Source organism: Drosophila obscura, unplaced genomic scaffold (assembly GCF_018151105.1).
Source record: "Drosophila obscura isolate BZ-5 IFL unplaced genomic scaffold, ASM1815110v1 contig_137, whole genome shotgun sequence".
Taxonomy (NCBI): Eukaryota; Metazoa; Arthropoda; class Insecta; order Diptera; family Drosophilidae; genus Drosophila; species Drosophila obscura.
Genome location: NW_024542721.1, coordinates 1,757,452 through 1,782,051, shown reverse-complemented (window position 1 = coordinate 1,782,051; position 24,600 = coordinate 1,757,452). Strand labels below are relative to the sequence as shown.

General features: G+C 36.7%; 1 protein-coding gene across 2 annotated transcripts in view; it reads left to right on the top strand.

Moving 5' to 3' along the window:
* The window catches only part of LOC111080406 (nipped-B protein), a 47,052-nt gene extending 25,689 nt beyond the window's left edge, over positions 1–21,363 (top strand). For both annotated transcript variants that reach the window (XM_041595585.1, XM_041595584.1), the window contains exons 9-24: positions 3,864–4,042; positions 4,100–4,540; positions 4,713–5,390; positions 5,456–5,684; positions 6,040–6,364; positions 6,428–6,656; positions 7,623–7,817; positions 7,890–7,982; positions 8,041–8,531; positions 18,924–19,072; positions 19,148–19,435; positions 19,499–19,734; positions 19,795–19,952; positions 20,022–20,685; positions 20,736–20,954; positions 21,020–21,363. In XM_041595585.1, coding sequence (XP_041451519.1) covers positions 3,864–4,042; positions 4,100–4,540; positions 4,713–5,390; positions 5,456–5,684; positions 6,040–6,364; positions 6,428–6,656; positions 7,623–7,817; positions 7,890–7,982; positions 8,041–8,531; positions 18,924–19,072; positions 19,148–19,435; positions 19,499–19,734; positions 19,795–19,952; positions 20,022–20,685; positions 20,736–20,954; positions 21,020–21,169 — 4,724 coding nt within the window. In that variant the 3' untranslated portion in view covers positions 21,170–21,363. The remainder of the gene's footprint in view (positions 1–3,863; positions 4,043–4,099; positions 4,541–4,712; positions 5,391–5,455; positions 5,685–6,039; positions 6,365–6,427; positions 6,657–7,622; positions 7,818–7,889; positions 7,983–8,040; positions 8,532–18,923; positions 19,073–19,147; positions 19,436–19,498; positions 19,735–19,794; positions 19,953–20,021; positions 20,686–20,735; positions 20,955–21,019) is intronic.
* The last annotated feature ends 3,237 nt before the right edge of the window (positions 21,364–24,600 follow it).

Here is a 24,600-nt window from a genome sequence, read left to right as displayed (position 1 = left end):
TACGAAGCCCATTACTCTTCCTAGGGATTTTGATTGGTCCCCTCTCCACTTCTCCACCTTACGTTCATCCAAAAAACTAACTTCCTCTTTTACAATGTACCTACCATATTTCTCTTGCGTCCCACTTTCTTGTCCTCTTAGATCTGGGAAGCCTCCTTCGTTTCCAAGAGTTATCCAGTTCAAAAAACCTTTAAAACAAGACTGGTATAAAAAATTTCGAGAAGTTGGTTCGTCCCCCTTCGTCCCTATGTAACAGCTCGGTCAAACTTCATAGTTCTTAGCTTTCAATGGTATAAAAACTACCTTCTCTGATGCAGGATACGATTTTCACTGGACCCAGGCGTTTTACAGCTTCGTAAATAGTAAGCGTAGAACGTCCACACTTCCATCCTCGTTATCTTTTCTCAATATGTCCGCAAACAATGATGCAGGTAAGGCCGATCTCTTGGCCAAATTCATTTCCAAACAACCTAGTCTTATGAAAGCTACTCTGGTCAGCCGTATCCATACAGACTTTACCAAGGTTGCATGGACCTTCAGCCCTGTCGTCAAATGAAAAATCCCTGCTTTATTGATCTTCGACCAGTTAAGCCGGTGTTTTCACCGGGTCCCGACGGAGTTCCCGGCTGTGTACTTAGATACTGTGCCGACGCTCTGTGTGGACCCTTGCTTAATCTATTCACCCTATCCATTAACTCTTCATGCTTCCCCCCCATCTGGAAGGAATCTTTTATTTTTCCGCTCCATAAGAAAGGTAGCAAGTCTGATGCAAATAATTATAGAGGTATATCTAAATTATCCGCTATTCCTAAAATGTTTGAAAAAATTTTAACTCCGCACTTGCAAAATCTCTGCAAATCACTTATATCTCCGTCCCAGCACGGATTTATAAGGCGACGATCAACAACCACAAATTTATTAGAGTTTACCTCTTTTATCATTAAAGGCTTTCAAGGTAACTTGCAGACGGATGTCATTTACACTGATTTTAGTAAAGAATTCGATTCTGTAAACCATTCCCTTTTAGCACAAAAACTTGACCTTTTAGGGTTTCCGCCTAATCTTTTGAGATGGATTTCTAGCTACCTTCGTTCTAGGTCTCAAAGAGTCCTCTTCAAAAACTCCTTCTCTTCACCTGTTAAGGTTACTTCTGGAGTACCACAGGGCAGCCATCTAGGCCCCCTACTATTCACACTCTTTATTAATGATCTGCCTTCAGTATTAACAAACTCTCGAGTACTCATGTATCCGGATGATGTTAAACTTTGTGTCCAGTATAAGGACATTTCATTTCACTCTCGCTTGCAATCCGATCTCAATAACTTTCAATCATGGTGTTGTGCAAATATGTTACACCTAAATGCCTCTAAATGCAAAGTAATGACATTTCATCGCTCCAGCCCCCTTTTGGCTCCTTATAGCCTCTGCGGTGGTTCTCTTGAGAGAATTACCTTGGTTGATGATCTTGGTGTTAAATTAGACCCAAAGTTAAAGTTTTCTGAACACATTTCTACCATGGTAAATAAGGCCATGGGTGTGCTTGGGTTTATAAAGAGGTGGTCAAAGGAATTTGACGACCCCTATATAACGAAGACTCTCTACATCTCGCTTGTTCGTCCGATTTTAGAGTACGGCTCTTGTGTATGGTGCCCCCAGTACAAAGTACACCAGGACCGTATAGAATCAGTCCAGAAAAACTTGCCATCTTATCCTCGTAGATTGCTTTTAATAGACCTTCCAACCTTAGTTAGTCGTAGAAAAATGCTTGGTGTGATTTTTATGCAAAACCTGATGAAGGGTGACGTAGATAGCCCTGACTTGTTTAGCCGCATAAGCTTTACGATTCCTGTTAGATCTACCAGAAACTTTATTCCTTTGTTCCGCTTTTTAGATCGAATTATTCCTTGCACGAACCATTTAGAGTCCTTTGCTCGGACTTCAATTCCCTCTACCACATAATATCAATTCCCTTCCTCTTCTTAAATCACTAATACTAACATACCTTTCCCGTAATTAGTTCTATTTTTTATCTATCTTTGCATGTTTAGCTCTTTGAGTATGTGTTTAGCTCCAATTTTCCTTGAATTTTAGTCTAACACCTATCTTTCCTGCATGCTCGCGATCGGTTCGGTAACACGCGTCGCGCGTCATGCGGCAGTGCCCCTCGGTCGGTTGGCCGGGAGGAGGGCTGCGTTTCTGCCTGGGTTCCGCGCGTAACAGGCTTCGGCTTGGTGTCTCATGGCCCACTTGATGGTGCAGTCATTGCATATCAGCGTCCAGACATGTGAAAAAAAAAATGTAACGAATTCGTTAGTTAACCATTTTGAACTATTTATACTTAATCTGTACTCCTTGACGTCTGACCACAGATTTTCGATGGGATTCAGGTCAGGCAACTGAGCAGGCCACTCCAAAACGTTCACAGAGTTTGCCCTGAACCATTCCTTTGCTTTCTTGCTGGTGTGTTTGGGGTCATTGTCCTGTTCAAAGACCCATACGAGCGGCACTTCATATTCTGCAAAGGGAAGCATTACTGTCTCCATGATATTCACTTACACGTGCTGATCCATGATGGTTTTTATCCAATGTATTGGACCTACTCCATAGTAGGAGAAGCAGGCCCAGACCATTACACTACACCCTCCATGCTTAATAGTTTTTGTGGTGTACTGGGGTTTGTATTCAGTATTCTTTGGACTCTAACGTATGATCGAGATCCCTTTCCACCAAACATAACCACTTTGGCTCATCTGACTATAAAATATTTCTCCATTTTTGGGATGTCCAATTTGCATGATCCCTTTTTACATTTACATTCCAATTTTTTTTTTGCTACATCTGGAATTACATATACATATACAATGTATATTATACATCTAACAGGTAGATTGTACATGTACCATTTAGATTCTACATCTCCTCCGCTAGAGGGCGCTCGCGTACATAACGCGTCAGAGTGTGCGAGCGAGAAAGAGAATGAGTAGCGGGTTTCTGAAGTAGTCGGGGGAAGCAACTGAAAATTAATTTCTTCATTCTGACTATAATTATGATCCGATCTGATTCAGATTCGGCAATCTGGTAGATATGGGCATTCTCTACGATACTGCGTTTTTAGTTTTATCGTATCTTTAAAATTGTGCCTGCCACAGATTTTCGTCTTTTATGTTGGCGGAAGGGGGCGGGCGATATTTTGAAATACACTTGTAGCAGTGCGATATCACATGAGTCTGGACACCAAATTTGGTTGCCCTATCTCTTATAGTCCCTGAGATAAAGGCGCTCAACAAGAAAGACGGACAGACAGACAGACGGACATGGCTATATCGACTCGGCTATTGATGCTGATCAAGAATATATATACTTTATGGAGTCGGAAACGTTTCCTTCTCTGCGTTACACACATCCACTTTTACCACAAATCTAATATACCCCTTTGCTCTTTTTTGAGTACAGGTATAAAAAGGTGTGCCATAGAAAAAAAAAATTGTTAACTAAGCATGTTTAAAGTCCCAAATCGATAAAAAAAAAAATTTGGTTCGAAGCGGAAAGATTGTGTCGGTCAGTTACTCTTACAAATTTTAATTGTAAAGCAAAGATGCTCTTGCAACCAAACTGACTTAATGAAGGTTAACTTTATAGTCTTAAATTATAAAACTAACTTAATTATATTATAGCACCTAAAATTAAAAAAACTTAAATTAAATCAAGAATAATGACTAAAATTTTACTATTTGATATTTGCAAGAAAATTTTGCATAATTTTATTAATTATCCCCAAGGCATACTAAAGAAATACTATGCAGCCTAAATTAGCTTTCTTAAAATAATAAAACAAATAAATTCCAATTTCTTTACATTTGCAGAGCATGTTGACGAAAATATTGAGTGCATTTCCCCAAAACTTCTTAATACGATGAGCAATGATGTTGCTAAGTTAAAAGCTAAACAAGCCCTAGACTCCATTCCGAAAAACAAGTTGACCCTTCTTATAAATTACGCTATGCGTAACGTTTATTTAGCCAGAAACTATTTTGCCGGACCAGTATGTATTATATTATTTATAAATTATTTGTTATGTTGATTTTATAACTAATTTCAGGAAGACGAAGATGAAATTGTAGATGATGAAGTAATAGACAAAATTTTAAATGCAATGGATGCTTGCCTACTTATTTGCAATATATATTCGACAGTGAGCGATCTTAAGTTTTTACAAGAGGACAACATTTCACATATTATCAAATTTGCCCAATTTCAACTGCGCGAAACAATATTTCCTTCTCATGATCCTGTGTATACAGTTAAGAGTATGAAGAAAACTACTCACCGGAAAAAAATTAAGTCACATCAAGGACATCACCGAAACCTACAGCTTTTTTACTCTAAAACAGTTGAGCTATTAAAGGTTTTTGTGGCTCTTTTTGATAAATGTATTTTTGTCGATACTATAGTTTTACCGTTATCGACACTTGCTATAGAACCATTCTTTGTAGACAATATTGAAACATTGCAATTTGTGTGCTTGGAACTGGTAACCACTGTAAGTAATGAAAAGAAATAGTTTAAAAATGAATAATTTTAATTTTAAAATTTAACATTATTTATTGCTTTATTTTGAGACAAAAAAAAAAACACTTTATATTCCATGTTAAGATAAAATCGTATAAAAAATAGCTCATTTATATTAAATACACCTATTTTGTATATTTTAGATATTTCGGAAAGAAAGATACGATAAAATAAGGAACAGTATCTTAGGAGACATATTGTCTTCGATTGATCGTTTGCCTTCATCCAAGAAAAACCTTCGTCCCTATAAACTTACAAATAATGGCGGAAATATTCAAATGGTTACAGCACTTGTGCTACAATTAATTCAATGTGCTACAATTTTACCAGACTCGCTTTGTGATAATGGAAGAACGACTACTACATTTCAACTGATTGTTGATAATGACGATGATCTTGCTAAGAAAATAGTAAAACCTAACAAAGACATATTGGTTTTAAAAAAGTATGATGTAGCTGTCAGTATTGGTGGCAATTTCTTAACAACTTTTTTAAACAAATGCAAGTCACGGTCTAATGAAACAGATTTTCGACCCCTCTTTGAAAACTTTATCCATGATCTGCTGGCCACTGTCAACAAGCCCGAATGGCCCGCATCTGAATTGTTGCTTTCCCTACTGGGAACTATGCTTGTTCGATATGTATCTGATAAGGGCATAGAGCAGAGCATTCGCTTAGTATCCTTAGATTACCTTGGTATAGTAGCTGCTCGTCTACGCAAAGACACAGTTGAGTCTCGATGTAAAGTTAATATAATTGATTCAATGATTAAATCAATAAAAGTAGAACAAGAAAAAGAGGGAGATTTATCCAACAGTAACGTATGTACTTAGATATGTAGTTTTTTTTTGTTATCACGTATACATTAATATTATATACTTCACAGTCAAAAATTGAACTGCACCCAGAAGAGCAAAGAACGGAATTTCTGCAAAAGATTCTTCTTGATTTTCTAGCTGTAAATGCTCAAGAAGAAAATTTAATTTGGGACTATGCACGACACTTTTATTTGGCTCAATGGTACCGAGATGTTATTTATCAAAGACGTAGAATAAAAGATGGAGAAAAAGGCTTCGCATTGAGAAAATCAAAAAGCCGAAATAAACGGAAGACAGGTATTTTCACATGAACTTTTAAATTGCATTCAGTCTACTTGGACATAAAGTGACTTGAATTCCAATTAATATACGCTGTCATGGACTTAACTATTGCCAGTCAATGACTATCTTTTTTCGATTGCGGACGTTAGTGATTACACTGAAATATCTTGAATATTCCTTCAAACACATTTTTTTGTGCGTTGTTTAATTTAATTTTAGAAAAAAATGGAAAAAAACCTAATTTTTTTTTTTTAACTGCATCAATTTTTACAAATTATACAATGCAAACAAATTTATATTTATATTCCACTTCCATATCCCCAGCTTTGGAATTGCTTGTATAAAAAATAATTAAATTATTTACTTCAAGGTGAATACTTGGATACATCAGATTCTGAATCGTGCGAAGAAAATTACACCGAAGACACGAAAAAAAATGGAAATCCGTCTATTGATTTGATTGACTATGAACTCAATCTTGAAATTTTTAACGTTTTAGAGGAACGAAAACAATATTTAATCAGTAAAATAAAGCCATATTCGGTTTCTGGCGAACAACATCACACATCACACCAGCAAATAAAGACTTACATAGATTATAATAATGCACAGCTAATAGCGCAATATTTAGCTACAAAACGGCCCTTTAGTCAGTCATTTGATGGATGCTTAAAAAAAATTATTTTAGTTGTTAAGTGAGTATATCGTGTTCTATCTCTATCAGGTTTAAATCACAAGCAATTTTTTATTTGTAACAGTGAACCGTCCATAGCAGTAAGGACCCGTGCAATGAAATGTCTCGCTAACATTGTGGAAGTGGATCCATTGGTATTGAAACGAAAAGATATGCAAATGGGTGTTAACCAGAAATTCTTAGATACGGCTATTTCGGTACGCGAAGCTGCTGTAGATTTGGTTGGAAAATTTGTACTCAGCAATCAAGAATTAATTGATCAGTATTACGATATGCTATCGACTCGAATATTGGTGAGATGTGTAAATAATAAGAAATAATGTATATTCAGGGGTTCTGTTTTCACTTATTGGTGCGGTCCGTTTTAATTCGTAGGTGCTCCCATTTTCAAATTTTTGTGTTCGATATGTTTAATTTTTACATGTTATGATAAGACCACAAGTGTGGGCTTAGTCACTAAGCATAAAACACAAAAATATGCAATGCAAATTAGCATATGTAAAGTGCAATTTATATTTCTGGGCTAGCAATGAAAACTTTGCTGGTTGAAAATGGTTTAAATGTTTATAAAAATATTTTCCAATATGAATTTTGAAACGTTTTAACGTTTGAAGTGTGAGAGCTCAGATTGTAGAATTAAAGTAAAATCCGTATTTGGAGGTTGATTTTCCTGAATTCTCTAAAGACTTTCGACCTAAAAATGGTTATGAACACACCGTTTTATTTTACCACGAGGCTATCAATGAATATCTTATTTATGGATATCACACTACGATTGAAATCGTTGTATTACACAGCCGCAAATCTATCAGAAAATGTCGGCTTGGTTCCTTAAGGAAAAATCGTGTCGGGTAGTGTTGTTAGGTGCACATAATTGAGATTGTTACAACCATAACAATATTGGGCTGTTACAGCTGTAGCGCACTAATAAGTAAACTAATATTGGTTGGGTAAAAAAAAATTAACTATAAAAAAGACACCCAACGATTTTGCGAAAATGAGAGCACCAATTTTTTAGTTTGTTAAAGTAAATCGTTTTTGCGAAAGTGAAAGCCGAACCCTGGTCGAATATGTGTATAATAAAATAAATAATATTATAATAGAGCCTGCATGAATGTACCGTATATTCGAATATTGCTTTACTAGAATCATGCTAAACTTACTGTGCCAAAAATTTAACGAGATTCAAGCAGAGTTTCTTATTTGTAGTATAAGACAAAATTTAACATAAATAATTTTTTGTTTTCATTACGTTTTAGGATACTGGAGTCTCCGTTAGAAAGAGAGTTATTAAAATTTTGCGTGATATTTGTATAGAATATCCAGACTTTGCAAAAATTCCCGAAATTTGTGTTAAAATGATACGTCGCGTTAACGATGAGGAAGGCATTCAAAAGCTTGTTACCGAGGTGTTTATGAAAATGTGGTTCACACCGTGTATGAAAAATGATAAAGTCAGTAAAAATATATACATATTTAATGAATGTTTAACTATCTTTGCCTTCTGTGTTTATATTTATATTTAGCACGGCATACAACGGAAAATTAATCAGATTATAGACGTGGTAAATACAGCTCATGATACTGGAACTATATGGTTAGAGGGGCTTTTAATGAGTGTACGTACTATTAGTAAATAAAATATCTGAAAAACGTATACAAAATTTTTTCTTTCAGATTTTCAAACCTAAAGATATGTTGAAAAATGACGGAAGTATCCAAGAACCTGTAAAAAAAAATACTGAGCCACCGCAAGAAATTGTGCTGTCATGTCAGCAATTAGCTGATGGTCTTATAGACCGTTTGATTGAATTAGAGGACACTGATAATGCGCGAATGCTCGGTTGCATAACCACACTTCATTTACTAGCAAAAGTGCGACCACAGCTCTTGGTTCGGCATGCAATGACTATTGAGCCTTATCTAAATATTAAATGTCATTCAGCCACAGCTGCAAAATTCATATGTGCTGTTGCAGATATTCTCGAAAAAGTGGTGCCTCTTGTTAATAATGCTAGCGAGTCTTTTTTGGCTTCTTTGGAAGAGCATTTAATGCTCTTGGTTGTTTCGCGAAACCAAGCAGAAGTAACCAGTTGTGTATCCTGTTTGGGAGCACTCGTCAATAAGATTACAAAAAACTATAAATTGATCCGCGATTGTTTTCAAAAGTATGTATTTTCATTTCCATTAATTTATATAATGAATAGTAATTGGTACGCTCTGTACTGGCATATTAGTGTATGAGTATGTTAAGTTAAGTTCAGACGGCAGTCGGGATCATCAGGAACGCGACATACTTAGGCCGGTTTCGGCCCGTCGATACCATTGCGATATGAGTATGTCAAAAGCTACCATCTACCATTACCCGAAAGCCATTTTAGTGACCAAGATGTACTTTTTATACCCGGTACTCGAAGAGTTAAGGGGGAAACATTTCCGACTCTGGTTATGTCTGTCTGCCCGTTCGTCTGTCCGTCTTGATGAGTAACTAGTTCTCAAACTATAAGACCTAGAGCAACCAAATTTTGCTTCAAGACCCATGTGATATCAGTATCAGTAGTATCGCAAAGAATGACCATATCTATCAGATTGACGAATCTGGTACAGATCGGATTATTACACTAGTCAACACGATTTTTCCTCAAGGAACAAAACGAACTTTTTCTTAAAGATTTGGGGCTTAGAAATGGTTTGATGATATTTTTTTTTTTTCTATGGCAGAACTTTTTTTTAAAGAATTTAAAGAATGAAGATTCTACATCTGCTCCGCCAGAGTTAGGGGCAGAGTGTGTGGGCTGCAGCGCTGAATGGGTCAGGGTAAACAACTTAAAATTTATTTCTTCGTTCTGGATATAATAACACTACTCGACAAAATCGAACTTTTTTTTTCCTCAAGGATCCAAACCGACTTTTTCTGATAGATATGGGGCTTTAAAATTTTTTAAAGAATTATTGTTTTTTTTCTATGGCAGAACTTTTTTTTTAAGAATTTTTGAAGTCTGGTATTTTTTTTTTAAGCTTTTTTCAGAGGTAGCGCTTGTTTTTTTCACATAACTCTAGTATTTTACGTCTGGTTGTAAAGAACTTTGCTATTTTGAAAAGATAATTGAAACAGCTAGAAGTTGATGCCAAACACTTTGTGATTTCAGCTTACCGTCTGGGAAATATAAAGCATTGAAATGCAAAAATGATGATTTTTGTGGGGTATTTTTTACGAAATTTTGACTTTAAAAACTCAGGAAAAGTCGAAAAAAAATTATATCTTGTGTCCTCTAAAATACCTTTTTGAAGGCGGCGGGCCCAACTGCCAATTGGGAACAAAGGAACGCGATCAAGTACCAAATGTACAACCCTTGTTCGTTTGCTTTGTTCCCAATTGGCAGTTGGGCCCGCCGCCTTCAAAAAGGTATTTTAGAGGACACAAGATATAATTTTTTTTCGACTTTTCCTGAGTTTTTAAAGTCAAAATTTCGTAAAAAATACCCCACAAAAATCATCATTTTTGCATTTCAATGCTTTATATTTCCCAGACGGTAAGCTGAAATCACAAAGTGTTTGGCATCAACTTCTAGCTGTTTCAATTATCTTTTCAAAATAGCAAAGTTCTTTACAACCAGACGTAAGATACTAGAGTTATGTGAAAAAAACAAGCGCTACCTCTGAAAAAAGCTAAAAAAAAAATACCAGACTTCAAAAATTCTTCAAAAAAAAGTTCTGCCATAGAAAAAAAACCATAATTCTTTAAAAAATTTTAAAGCCCCATATCTATCAGAAAAAGTCGGTTTGGATCCTTGAGGAAAAAAAAAAGTTCGATTTTGTCGAGTAGTGTTATTATATCCAGAACGAAGAAATAAATTTTAAGTTGTTTACCCTGACCCTTTCAGCGCTGCAGCCCACACACTCTGCCCCTAACTCTGGCGGAGCAGATGTAGAATCTTCATTGTAGATGTAGAATCTACATTGTAGATGTAGGTTTAAACTAATAAAATATCAAAAAATTCCACATAAATCATAAGCTCACATACATACAGTTGTGTTCAATGAAATAGTAGTGCCGCACCTCACTACTTTCAAAACTCTTTTTGAGATATTTCTAGTCCTTCAAATTGAACAAGTGATACCTTTACGGAAATCTTGGAATGTAAGCATTATAAACTTGAAGAAACCCCGTTACATTTGCATTCCATCTTCTTGTTTTTCATGACTTTAGACAACTACCCATGATATCTGCTGTTCAATGAAATAGTAGTGCTAGGCTAAATTTATTTTTAAAAATGAAAGCTCAATTCAGATATCGAATAATTTGATGAAAGACAGTTTTGGACATTGCGGTACTTTTGATTTTGAAGCGTTGAAGAAATCATTGCTCAGTCCAGAAGAGGAGACCTAAGAATTAAACTAAAAACTTAAGGCAGGAGGTATAATGGGATTGAAAACTAAGGTGTTTGCCATCTCACTATTGTGTTTAATTAATTAACTATAAGAAGTCGACTAAAAATCGATTTTGTATTCGAAAAACATATTTTTTAGAGGATGGTCGGCGATGGTCGAAGGCAAGACCAGGTCTTCAATATCCTCAAAAATGATGAAAAAATTTGTAATCGCTCTGTCAGTGATGTGTCAGTTCGTAGACGGTTGATTACACATTATTTTAATGCAAGATGTCCCAGAAAGCTCCGCGTTTGGGTCTGAGAGTACATGGGTGCACGACTTCAGTTTGGAAAAACGCATGTGGAATGGCCTGTGTCACAGTGACAAAAATACTTTTGACTAATGATAGCAAAGTTGTATTATATGGAAAGATAGGCACAAAAGAATATGTTTGGCATTCACAGAAATCCGATTACCACCTAAAATCATGAAAAATATAGCATTGGGCATGCTAGGCTGAGCCTTATGTAGGCATACACAGTTGAAAAATTCCTGCTAAAAGGATATTTTAACCGGATAATGACTTGAAACACCCATAAAAGCTCGCTAGGAATTAATTGTTATCGGAAAAGATCGACGGTTTGCCATGGCCAACTGTCCAACTGGATATTAATCTCATCGAAATCTTATGGGGGAATACCAAATACATTGTTGCAACTGCAAATTCGTCAACCAGAGCCAAGTTTTAGCAAGTGGTTCATGGATTATTGGCTCAAATCCTATTGAAGCGTTGGCAAGAGATTAATGACCCATGTTCGGCCGGTGCAAGTTCGAAATGAAAACCAAATTGATTAAAAACTAAATATTATATTATTATATGGAATTCAAATGTATTGATATTTCTTCGGTTTTCTAATGATAACAGTCCAGTCTATTTAAAAAGGTATCATTTGTTTAATTTGGATAACTGGAAGTGTCTCAAAAAGAGTTTTGAAAGTGATGAGGTGCGGCAGTACTATATTTCATTGAACACAACTGTATATACTGACTGAGTACGGCTATAAAAGTAGAGTCGCGGCCACAGAAGCGACCATGCCCTTTCGATTTTTATACCTGTACTCGAAGAGGTAAGTGGTATATTAGATTTGTGGTGAAAGTGGATGTGTGTAACGCAGGGAATGAAACTTTTCCGACCCCATAAAGTATATATATTAATGATCAGCATCAAAAGCCGAGTCGATATAACCATGTCTGTCTTTCTGTGCGTCTGTACTCATTCTCTTTCTCGCTCGCACACAGTCTGCCCTGTATAATGCGCGACCTTTGCGGAGAAGATTTAAAATCTACATTGTGTATGTAGAATCTGCATTTCAGATGTAGAATCGACAGTGTAGATGTAGATAACAGATTTAGCAAAAAAAAAATGTAAAGTATTTTAAAATTCTTCATAAATCATAAGCTCACATATTTATATGCTAACTGAGTACGGGTATAAAAGTAGAGTCGAGTCCACAGAAGCGACTCACACGTTCCTTCTCGCTATTTTTATAAACCGAACAGTTAATATATATATATATATATATATATAAGTATATGTATATGTATGTATATATATAAGATATATTAGATATGTGGTGGAAGTGTTTATTTTTTATTTATAATTTGATTTGTTTTGAAAATAAAATAGTTTTAAATTTACCGTTTTCACCATGAACCGTCAACGACTTCAAACGTGTTTTTGTATCGCAACGCCGTGAAAATCAATTAATCGCAAATTAATTCTCAAAAAAAGCTCGGGGTATGCAAGGTAACTGTGCTCGTGTTGCCCAAGAAAATCATCCAATCGTCTAATAAAGAATATTAGAAATAATAGAGAAAACAAATGTCAACGTATAAGAGCACAAGCACTTTAACCAAAGTCAAAATGAGCCAAGCCCGGCAAAAGCAACAAGACGAGCGTCGGCTCTCGCAAGTAAAAAACATAGCGAACTTCTCCACTCGCTCGCCAAAGGTAGCAACAATAGCTGCATCGCTGCAAGTGAACGAAGAGAGAGAGCACGCTCTCTCGTCCCTGGCACTGAGTGCTCAGTGCCCATCCCCTGATTCTTCTACAATGATTTACTAACAACAACAACAACTAGTACAATGCCCTCGCTCAAAACTGTGTCTTCGACCACAGCAACGAAAACAACCACAACAACAACCACTGCAATTTCTCAGCGCCCGATACTGTCGACCCACTGCGACAAGCCCCACCTCTCACAACCGATAAGTTCAAAAAACGCAAAGGGAGCGTTAATTCAGACTGGGCTCGATCGCTATGTGCAAATCAAAAGAAAATTGGGCCCACAAAATGTGAAGAACAACAATGCAGCTAAAATAACTAAAATAACCGAGAACACTGTGCCACATAAGTCACTAGCAAACAATAGCAAACACCCAAGGCCAAAAAATTAAGACCGCCACCTAATTATGTTCGACAGGCAAATTGTGCTGAACTGGTCAAAAAAATAACTGATACAATTGGCGCAAACACATTCTATGCCACATCCATAAAAAGGGGTAACATAAATGAAACCAAAATACAAGTCAATGACGAACAAAACTATCGATCAGTTGCGAAATACCTCGAAAATGAAAAAAATTAATTACCTAGCAACTTAAAAGTAACAAAGGATTACAAGTGGTTATCAAAGGAATCGAACCAACAGTCTCAATCAATGAGATAATAGATGGACTTAACGATAAGGGCTTCGAAGTCAAAATGGCTATGAACATAATAAATAGAAATAAAATTCCCCAGCCAATGTTCAAAGTAGAACTGACACCTGAAAGTATGCATATAAGTAAAAATGAAGTTCACCCAATGTACAAGCTTCAATATCTACTGCACCGTTGAGAAACCACACAAACGAAATGGACCGGTCCAATGCACAAATTGCCAGGAATATGGACACACGTTAAGTTATTGCACTCTACGGGCAGTCTGCGTTGCCCGTGGTGATGTTCATCTCATTGAGGCCTGCCCCGTAAATAAGGAGGACCCATTTGCCAAAAAATGTAGCAACTGTGGGGGAAACCATACTGCCAACTATAGAGGTTGTCCTGTCTATAAAGAATTGAAAAATCGCCTAAACCAACATATAACTGCAGCTCGAGACCCGGTCGTCCGACAAAACTTAACATATATACCATCAACAACGACTCCAGGAGTTTCTTTTGCTTAGGCGTTAAGTTACAACAACGGGTCGTAGGCCTCAGTCTCTAAGCCGACACTTCAACCAACCACAGATGGAATAATGCAGCATCAGGCATCAAATCAGATCTCAGAAGTCTCTAACCAACATACATACCCCTGCTAATCCATCCCAATTGCCTAGTGGAATTGAGTCAATGCTGGTAACTATAACTAACACAATGGTAGCAATACAACAAACGATGCAGGAGCTTATACGCAAACAAAATCTCCTCCTGGAGCTCCTAATCAAACAGAAATCTGTTTAAATTGCCTGTCTAAATATATGTTTCTGGAATGCAAATGGCATTTCGCAGCACAAATGCGAGCTCTTACAGTTTCTCGCTCAACACGACATTGACGCCATGCTCATATCAGAAACTCACCTAACAATTAAAAACTATTTTCACCTCGATGGCTATAAATACTATGCGACAAATCATCCCGATGGTAAGGCACATGGAGGTACTGGCGTTCTGATCAAGAATCGCATTAGGCATTATCCATTGCCTTCATTTGCTACACCTTATCTACAGGCAACAGCAATTCGCATTGAAATTCAGAGCGGCTACCTAAACCTAGCCGCAGTATACTGCCCACCACGCTTCTGCATTTCCGAAACAGAATTTGTAACATTCTTCGACCTACTAGGTGACCGTTTTATAGCAGCTGGTGACTACAATGCCAAGCACACCCATTGGGGATCTAGACTTACCAACCCGAAAGGAAGACAACTATATCACGCTATAATAACCCCACGAAACAAGCTAGACTTTATCTCTCCGGGCAAGCCCACATATTGGCCCACAGATCCAAAGAGGCAACTCGACTTGATTGATTTTGCAATTACACGAAGGGTGCTGCAAGCTCAGATTAATGTAGATCACTTAACAGATCTATCATCGGATCACTCGCCCATTCTACTTCACCTTTACGACCATCCACAGCTTTCGGAACGCCCACACTTTCTAACTTCTAGCAAAACAGATTGGCTCAAATACAGGAAGTACATAAGCTTTCATATTGATAGCTGCCCAAACATTAATTGTAAAGATGACATTGATAGGTCAGTCGAAGCATTGGTATCCTCAATGTCACTGGCGGCAAAACACTCAACACCAATATTAGCATCTAATAAACTTTCCAACAGTAGTCGTATTACTAGGCATATTGAAGTGCTGCTACGCGATGCTATATGGAGCAACTCTCCCCAACTAGCAAATGATTCCTAATGTGGAAAGCTAAATCAGGCGTATGCCCACCAATCGTCCATCTAGAAAACGTCTTCAAACCACACCCAGCAACAAATAGCTTTGTGCTCCCACCAACCCACAATCCCGAAGCATCTCCGCCTATCATATTCCAATCAGGAGAAGTCACAAGGGTCATTAAGGACAAAATCTCAAAGGAAAAGAAAGCGCCGTGCCACGATTTCATCTCCCCTAGAATTGCCGAGCTGTGCAGTATATTTCCTTACTGTGATATTCAACAGCATGATGAAATGGGGCTATTATTATCCTCAAGAATGCAGGAAATCAGTCATCACAATGATCCATAAAGCTGGAAAAGACAAGTCCAAGCCATCATCATATAGACCTTTCAGCCTACTGCCTTGCCTATCAAAGATATTTGAAAAGCTGCTCCTGAATCGTATCAAACAACAACTACACATCAACGGTGCCATCCCGATGCACCAATTTGGATTTCGCGAACATGGAACCATTGAACAAGTAAACCATATAACCTCTGAGATATGAAATGCATTTGAAAGAGTATTGCTCCGCTGTTTTTCTGGTTGTCGTCCAGGCTTTCGACTGCGTTTAGTTAGATGAAATATTGGAGTGATACCTACAGCAAAAAAGTTTCGCAGTGCGATGCAAAGATTTCCTCTCTGAATATCATCCAATTGAAGCTGGTGTACCGCAAGGCACCGACAAACAGCCTAACAACAACTTCGACATTTGCTGATGATAATGCCATATTAAGTCGCTTCAAGTGCCCAACAAGAGCAACGTAAGAATTAACATCTCATCTCGTGTCCTTAGCAAAATGGCTAGCAGACTGGCGGATACATGCAAATGAGCAAAAGTTCAAGCATGTCACCTTTACCCTAATCAGACAAACTTGCCCTCCATTATCTGAACAACATCAACATTCTACAAACCACCGACGTAACACACCTTTGTGTTCATCTGGCTTACTTTGCGTAAACACATCGAAGCGGAGAGAAATCTACTTAAATTTAAAACTAGTAATCTACATTGGCTAATAAACACCCGTTCACCACTAAAACTGGAGTACAAAGTACTTTTGTACAATGCAGTTCTCAAACCCATCTGGACATACGGGTCCGAGCTATTGGGAAATGCTTGTGTTAGTAATTTGGAAATAATCCAGAGAGCTCAATCGAAGATACTAAGAACTATCACTGGGGCACCATGGTACATACGGAATGAAAATATCCATAAAGACTTAAATGTAGGATCAGTTAAAGATGAAATTTCCAAGGTGAAAGCAAAGTATCAGGTCAAGCTGCAGGCCCATCCTAATAGACTTGCGCATTCTTTAACTTGGCACACTAGCCATACACGACTCGGGGAAAGAGACCTCCCCACCCAGAAATAATACTTAGTTAGGGACGTACTGTAAGTAATTTAGTCTAATTAATTAAATAAATATATTAGGCTGAGATTTGTATACTTATCGTAAGTCTCTAATAGAGAAGATTTTGCTTGCGAGAGCCGACGCTCGTCTTGTTGTTGTTGCCGGGCTTGGCTCATTTTGGCTTTGGTTACAGTGCTTGTGCTTTTTACCGAGCTGGTGCTCTTATACGTTGACATTTGTTCTTTTCTATTATTTCTATTAATCTTTATTACACGATTGGATGGTATTCATGGGCAGCACGATCACTAGTACCCATGCGAAATTTTGAATACACTTGTAGCAGTGTGATATCACATGAGTCTGGAAACCAAATTTTGTTTCTCTAGCTCTTATAGTCTCTGAGATCCAGGCGCTCATCAAGACGGACAGACGGACATGGCTATATAGACTCGGCTATTGATGCTGAGCAAGAATATATATACTTTATGGGGTCGGAAACGTTTCCTTCTCTGCGTTGCACACAACCACTTTTACCACAAATCGAATATACCCCTTAACTCTTTTTTGAGTACGGGTATAAAAAGAACCATATTAGACTGTGAGTCACATTGCACTTAAATTTTATATAATTCACGGTCTATCAACGCCTTAGAATCCCTTAGACTTTCAGTACACACTCGTAACCATATTAGGGTCGGAGACTTTTGGAGAATTCAGGAAAACCAAAATCAGAATACGGATTGTACTTTAACACCACAATCGGTTTCACTCTTAATAAAAAGTCAGAGGTTCCAACTAAAAAAAATTAGCTCCGAAAGAAGATGATGAAGGGGAGAGGTTCGATTGTAGAAAAAGTTATGTTTTTCCTCATAACTGTTGACTAGATGTATTAGCTAAATACACTACTCGACAAAACTGAACTTTTTTTTCCTCTTCGAACCAAACCGACTTTTTCTGATAGACTAGGAGCTTTAATTTTTTTTAATGAATTATGGTTTTTTTTCTATTGCAGAACTTTTTATACCCGTACTCAAAAAAGAGTTAAGGGGTATATTAGATTTGTGGTAAAAGTGGATATGTGTAACGCAGAGAAGGAAACGTTTCCGACCCAATAAAGTATATATATTCTTGATCAGCATCAATAGCCGAGCCGATATAGCCATATATGTCTGTCTGTCTGTCCGTCTTGTTGAGCGCCTAGATCTCAGAGACTATCAGAGATAGATAAACCAAATTTGGTTTCCAGACTCATGTTTTGTTCCGCCACCACAAAGGACGAAAATCTGTGGCAGCCTCAATTTTGAAGATACGCGAAAACTAAAAACGCCCTGTGTAGTGCGTGACCTTTCGCGGAGATGTAGAATCTACATTGTAGATGTTACACAACCGGTTAGCATAGACCTCGTCTCTTTAAAAATGTCACAACCCATTGAAATTCTCGATAAACTTTGTGTGAACTACTGGAGACAATGTGCGCGAAACAATAAGGAAAAAGAATGTTAGTAAAGTCTGCTTTGGGTTTATATTACAGTACCTAGGTTTATACATTCTTAATTTCTAGGGGAAAAACAATCCAAGCATGAAGACCTCAAGGAAATGAATGACGTTTCGTCTGGCATGTCAAGTCGGATAATTCAGCTCTATTTAGAAGAAATCCTCAACTGTTTTCTTAATCGGGATGATACGGTACGGCTGTGGGCTGTTAAGGTAGTTCATATTGTTTTGCGCCAAGGGTTAGTTCATCCTGTTAGAATGGTTCCATATATAATATGTTTAAGTACCGACTCCAAGGTAGAGGTTCGTATCTATTTGTTTGTTTTGAATATGAAAATCTTAAAATGCAATTGATTTTTCCAGTCGGCGCATAGAGCTGATGCCTTATTAAAAGACATCGATAAAACCTATTCTGGTTTCGTAAATATGAAAGTTCTTCAAAATTGTGGCTGCCACAGATTTTCGTCCTTTGTGGTGGCGGAACAAAACATGAGTCTGGAAACAAAATTTGGTTGCTCTAGCTCTTAAAGTCTCTGAGATCTAGGCGACAAACAACACAGATGGACAGACGGACATGGCTATACCGACTCGGCTATTGATGCTGATCAAGAATATATATACTTTATGGGGTCGGAAACATTTCCTTTTCTGCGTTGCACACATCCACTTTTACCACAAATACAATATTCCTCCTAACTCTTTTTTGAGTACGGGTATAAAAACAGTTTCGACCGCTAAAAAGTTTTTTTAAGACGATTCTTGATTGATCGCTGTTCATGGAGGTTATTTTTATAGCGAACATTTACCGTCTATGCATAGGTACTTATACTTTTATATAACCCTTTTTGTTCTTTAGGTTCTATCGCGTTCTTGATATTTCTCGTAGTCAAGTGGTTCAAAGAAACTGTAGTGTAGATAATATTTATACACCTAGCTTTCGACGAAGCCTTTTTACGATTGGAATCTTAATGCGGTACTTTGATTTTAAGTCACCTATTGCTTTAGGTAAGTGTAATTTTGGATTTTATTGTGATTAAATATTTTTGTATTATTTTATTTATTTATTTTTTGCCTTTTTAGGCGAAACAAATGGAGGACTTCCGGCATCGATATGCGATGATGTGTTTGAGTGCTTAATGTTCTTTTGTTGCTGCTCAAATCAAGAAATTCGAAAGCAAGCTCTGATTTCACTTGGATCCTTTTGTGTTCTGAACGATGATTATCTAACACGATCAGAGCTTAAACAGTTTTACTGTGATTTGTTAAACTCCACCGCAAGCGATGGTGGTATAAAAATTATATGTATGCGTAATATTTGGATTTACTTAACAGAATCTGAGATGTTTATGCACAATAAGGAAAAAGAATGTTAGTAAAGTCTGCTTTGGGTTTATATTACAGTACCTAGGTTTATACATTCTTAATTTCTAGGGGAAAAACAATCCAAGCATGAAGACCTCAAGGAAATGAATGACGTTTCGTCTGGCATGTCAAGTCGGATAATTCAGCTCTATTTAGAAGAAATCCTCAACTGTTTTCTTAATCGGGATGATACGGTACGGCTGTGGGCTGTTAAGGTAGTTCATATTGTTTTGCGCCAAGGCTTAGTTCATCCTGTTAGAATGGTTCCATATTTAATATGTTTAAGTACCGACTCAAAGGTAGAGGTTCGTATCTATTTGTTTATTTTGAATATGAAAATCTTAAAATGCAATTGATTTTTCCAGTCGGCGCATAGAGCTGATGCCTTATTAAAAGACATCGATAAAACCTATTCTGGTTTCGTAAATATGAAAGTTCAATTTGGATTACAGCTTTGCTTTAAGTTACAGCAAATATTGCAAATAAACAGCCGGGGAAAACTTGAAATAATTCGAGGTTATGCGTGAGTATTTAGATCATTTATATGTATATATTTATTAATATCAATTTATATTCTTTTTTTTTTCTTTAGAAAAAGAGGGCCAGAACAAGTGACTACAGCTTTAAATGACTTTCTTTACACTTTACTTCGTTCTACAAAGCCACAGAGACGTGCACTGGTTCAAACTGTTACGAAACAGTTTGACGATCAGAAAACATCCCTACAGCAGATGCTGTATATAGCAGATAATTTAGCATACTTTCCGTATGTAGTTCAAGATGAGCCTTTATATCTGATACATCAAATAGACTTGCTGATTTCAATGGCCGGAACTCATCTTCTTGCAACATTTAAGGAACATTTGAATCCAAATGACAAAGAAGGAGATGCACTAGAGGATGATGATGACGTAGAAGATCCTCAAATTTTGTTTAATCGTTTGCCAGAAGACATGACCGAGATAAAACAGTGTCTTATATCCGCCCAAGCGTGCATGCTACTTTTAATACTGAAAGATCATTTAAAGGATATGTATGGTCTCACAGATGGTAAAATTTCAAGATATTCGCCTTCCGAACAAAAAATGTATGAAAAGGCGATTACACGTAGAGGCGTCACCGACTTCAACCCTAAAACAACAATAGATTTGATTAAGAAACAGAAGTCACAGCAACTTTCAAACTCTGAACCTGATTATTCTTCAAGACCTCTTACTAACGATGAAAAATTAGACCTTGTTGTCAAGTACCTGGATGTATGTAACTTAAATTACGGTATATATTTATATAACAATTTTATTTTTAGTTTAAGCAACTTATGTTAAAGCTTGATCCAGAGGATGGAGATTCAGATGGGGATGAACTGCGTGAAAAGGCAAACTTAAATAACTCGTCCATTTCTGATGGTATAATCTACTTAAACTCTACAAAAGATTCCCAACCATCAAATGATGACAGCAACTTTTTATTGACACCAAATGTAAGCAACGTACAATCATCAATAATAGCTGCAATTTCAACGGATGTAAGTGTTTATATGAAATTTCCCATTGGTTCAAACTCTTCATTATAATGTGCACGTTAATTTAGGAAGGTACACCAAGGTCCCGCATCGTGAAATCATCAATTTTCCCTACGAAATCTAGTGGTCGTAAGCAATACATAGCACGAAATAAGCGAAAACGGCGCAAGATAATGTCGTCTGACGATGATGAAGTCAGTGATGAGGAATATGCGTGAGCTTGATCCTTTTTGGTTTCTTGTATATGTAATATGTACTAATAAGAACTCGCTTTGGTAAAATTATTTATTACTATATAAATAAAAATATACTATTTTCGTGGTCGTTTTGTATGGACTATGGACCTATCATAGACAAAAGACCTATAATATTACATGTACAAAAATGAATAAATGTTTATTTAAAAATTAAATTGATCTGTAAGCAATTAAAATATTTTATAGGGTTAACTCCGCATAATTAACTGTTACGATTAAATATATTTTCACAATCTACAACACTAAGATTTTAATAAATAATAATAAATAAATTTAAAAATAATAATAAAACAACGAAAATAACATTTTCATTTAATAGGGTATAGGGTTAACTAAATTGCTTTTTCTTTAGAAATTACATCTAAGTTTAAATTTAATTTATTAAGGACAAAAATTAAGTAATTTTATAATTAGATATAGAACAAACAAAAATGTAAATTTCGTAAACACAAGATTTTGTAATCTTACTAATAAACCTAGTACAACCAATATTCTTCCTTTTCTTATGTTCTAATCAGCCACGTTTCGGTGAGCAAATTTTTATTGGATGGACGAGAAATGAAGCACAAAATCTATATCGGTTTGTGTATTGTATCAACACTCATTACTCAAGAGCGGCTGGACCGATTTTCATGGTTTTTTTTTTGTATGAAGTAGGTTTTTTGCGATCGCAGAATTTTTGTGTGAAGTTGGCTATCAAATGTAGCAAAATGTCTAACTAAATAAATCTTCTATATTTATAAAAATCTCTTGTCACTGTGTTTGCGACTGAACTTCTCCGAAACGGCTAGACCAATTTTCATGAAATTTTTGTCGCATATTGAGTAGGTCTGCGCATAGGTCGTAAAGTATTTGATCATTACCACCCATTAACTTTAAATCGCGATTTTAGTGTTTTTTTATCAAGTATTGCTTTGATTTAGCTGTCAGTGTGTTTTGTGACATATACAGGGTGCCACAGAAATCACTAGTGCAATTGGAAACCGCGCAGAGGATTTCCGCTTAAAAATTTCCGCGGTGCCACAGAATTCCAAGCGATTTCATTTTTCTTAGCATTGTCACAAACCAAATTCGATTTAAGGCTGGGGTTGACACCTTTTTAAGATTTAATTCGAATGGTGTTCATTTTGTAGTTTTATTGATCTTATCGTATCAAAACAATTGTTTTTTTCTTTTATGATATAAAATAATTGATTTTTCAAAGCTGTACTTTTATAATTTCAAAGCAAAAAAAACAACCCATATCGTGAAGGTCAAACAAAACAATGTATTCGGCAACTCTAGCCTTTAGTCTGGCAACTCTCCGTGCATGGAAGCAATCAGCTGTTAAAAAACAGACATCTGAATTTTACGGTAAACTTCATTAAAATACTTTTACCGTGACTGTTGGCCATCGAAGAACTACGGAGGCAACATATTAGAATACAAACCGTGCAGCGCAGGCTTCTCAGATGCGCATCGGACTCGTTTTCGCGTTCAGACGATACGTATGTAGTTTTTGTGATTGTCTTTGACATAAATGACATAAATGCAATGGCAATAATGTGTAGAAATGGTTTGTTAGTTCTGTTTTGGCATTTTGAAGCGATGCCACCTGATAGAACTACAAATGACTACAAATGTTTTCACAATTTGCCCAAAAAGTATGCACATGTTTAACGTAAAAGAAGTTTTACTGCAATGAGCTATTTTTGTAATGCCTAATTAAAGAAAAACAGAATGCTTTCAATATAATTAATATTAAATATCTTGCTTTGAATTCGGCTTAAAAAAGGTGGCATTACTGTATTAACTTCGAAAATCCGAATTCAGTCAGCGGATTGGATGGTGATTTGCTAAAATGCTTATTTTATTAACTTAACATGTATAATTATTTGGATGAGGCTTAATCACCAATTGAACAACCTTTATGGGAAAGTAAGATATTTAATCAAATCGCTGGACAAACTGTGAGCGATTTTGATTCCGCTGAAAAATCGGTGTGTGGCACGGAATGGAATTGAGGTGATTTTCCATCGGAAGTGATTTCTGTGGCACCCCTGATAGTATAGAATTTGTAGAACAAAATCTGTGTGTAAGCGGCTATCTCCGCAACGCGTGCACCATTGCATGTTATTTTTATACCCTTACTCAAAAAGAGTTAAGGGCTGTCTCCAGCACAGCGGAAATTATCTGCCATGAATCTGCTAGTTATTCCGTGAGAGTGTGGAACATAGCTAAAACAGGGTTGATAAATCAGCTGTGTTATGTAAACAGTACTAACTGTTAAATTCTGCTAATATTAAAAAAGGAAAAAAAATGCACTCTGATGATGAAGTGATTGTGTTGGTGGCGGCATATATTGTTGCAAAACAAAAAAGAATAATTTTCCCTTTTTTTTTTTTTTGGTTTTGCCGACAGTTTCTGCCTACATCTTGCAATATAAATCTGTGGATTCCGCTCGTGTTGCTGAATACACACTCCAGAAAAACGTAAACGAAAAATTCCTGCCACAATTTATTTTTTATATGGAGCTTGACAGGAATCTTTCCATTCCGCAGTGCTGGATACCTTGCTTTAAGGGGTATATTGCATTTGTGGTAAAAGTGAATGTGTGCAACGCAGAGAAGGAAACGTTTCCGACCCCATAAAGTATATATATTCATGATCAGCATAATAGCCGAGTCGATATAGCCATGTCCGTCCGTCGGTCCTTGATGAGCGCATAGATCTCAGAGACTATAAGAGCTAGAGCAACCAAATTTTGTTTCCAGACTCATGTGATATCACACTGCTACAAGTGTATTTCAAAATATCGCCAGAGACATTGGAGTCCCCTCAGTCGGTGAAATTATTAAAAAATTATAAAAAAAATAGTAAATTGTAAATAGAAATTGTCCTTGAACCTTAACAAAAGTTGCTAGTCAACAGTAACATTACGTTAAGTAATTGTACTTTATTGTCTGTGATAATTGTTACAAGTACGCCCCCTTCCGCCCCTAAAAAAGTCGAAAATCTGTGGCAGGCACAATTTTAAAGATACGATAAAACTAAAATGTAGTAAGTAGTAGTAAGTAGTAAAAAGTAGTATCGCAGTATCGTTGAGAATGCCCATATCTACCAGATTGCCGAATCTGAATCAGATCGGATCATAATTATAGCTAGAATGAAGAAATTAATTTTCAGTTGCTTCCCCCGCCTCCTTCAGCAAGAGACCCGCTACTCGTTCTCTTTCTCGCTCGCACACTCTGCATCGTTCAGTGCGCGAGTGCCCGCTAGCGGAGAAGATGTAGAATCGAAGGGCCTATTCACACTGGGCGCCTTTCCCATCGATATCGGCGTTCACAATGGCAGACGTGCGTCATGAATTTTGATTTGGGTGCTTGATGACAAGGAACGTAAACAAATTTTTG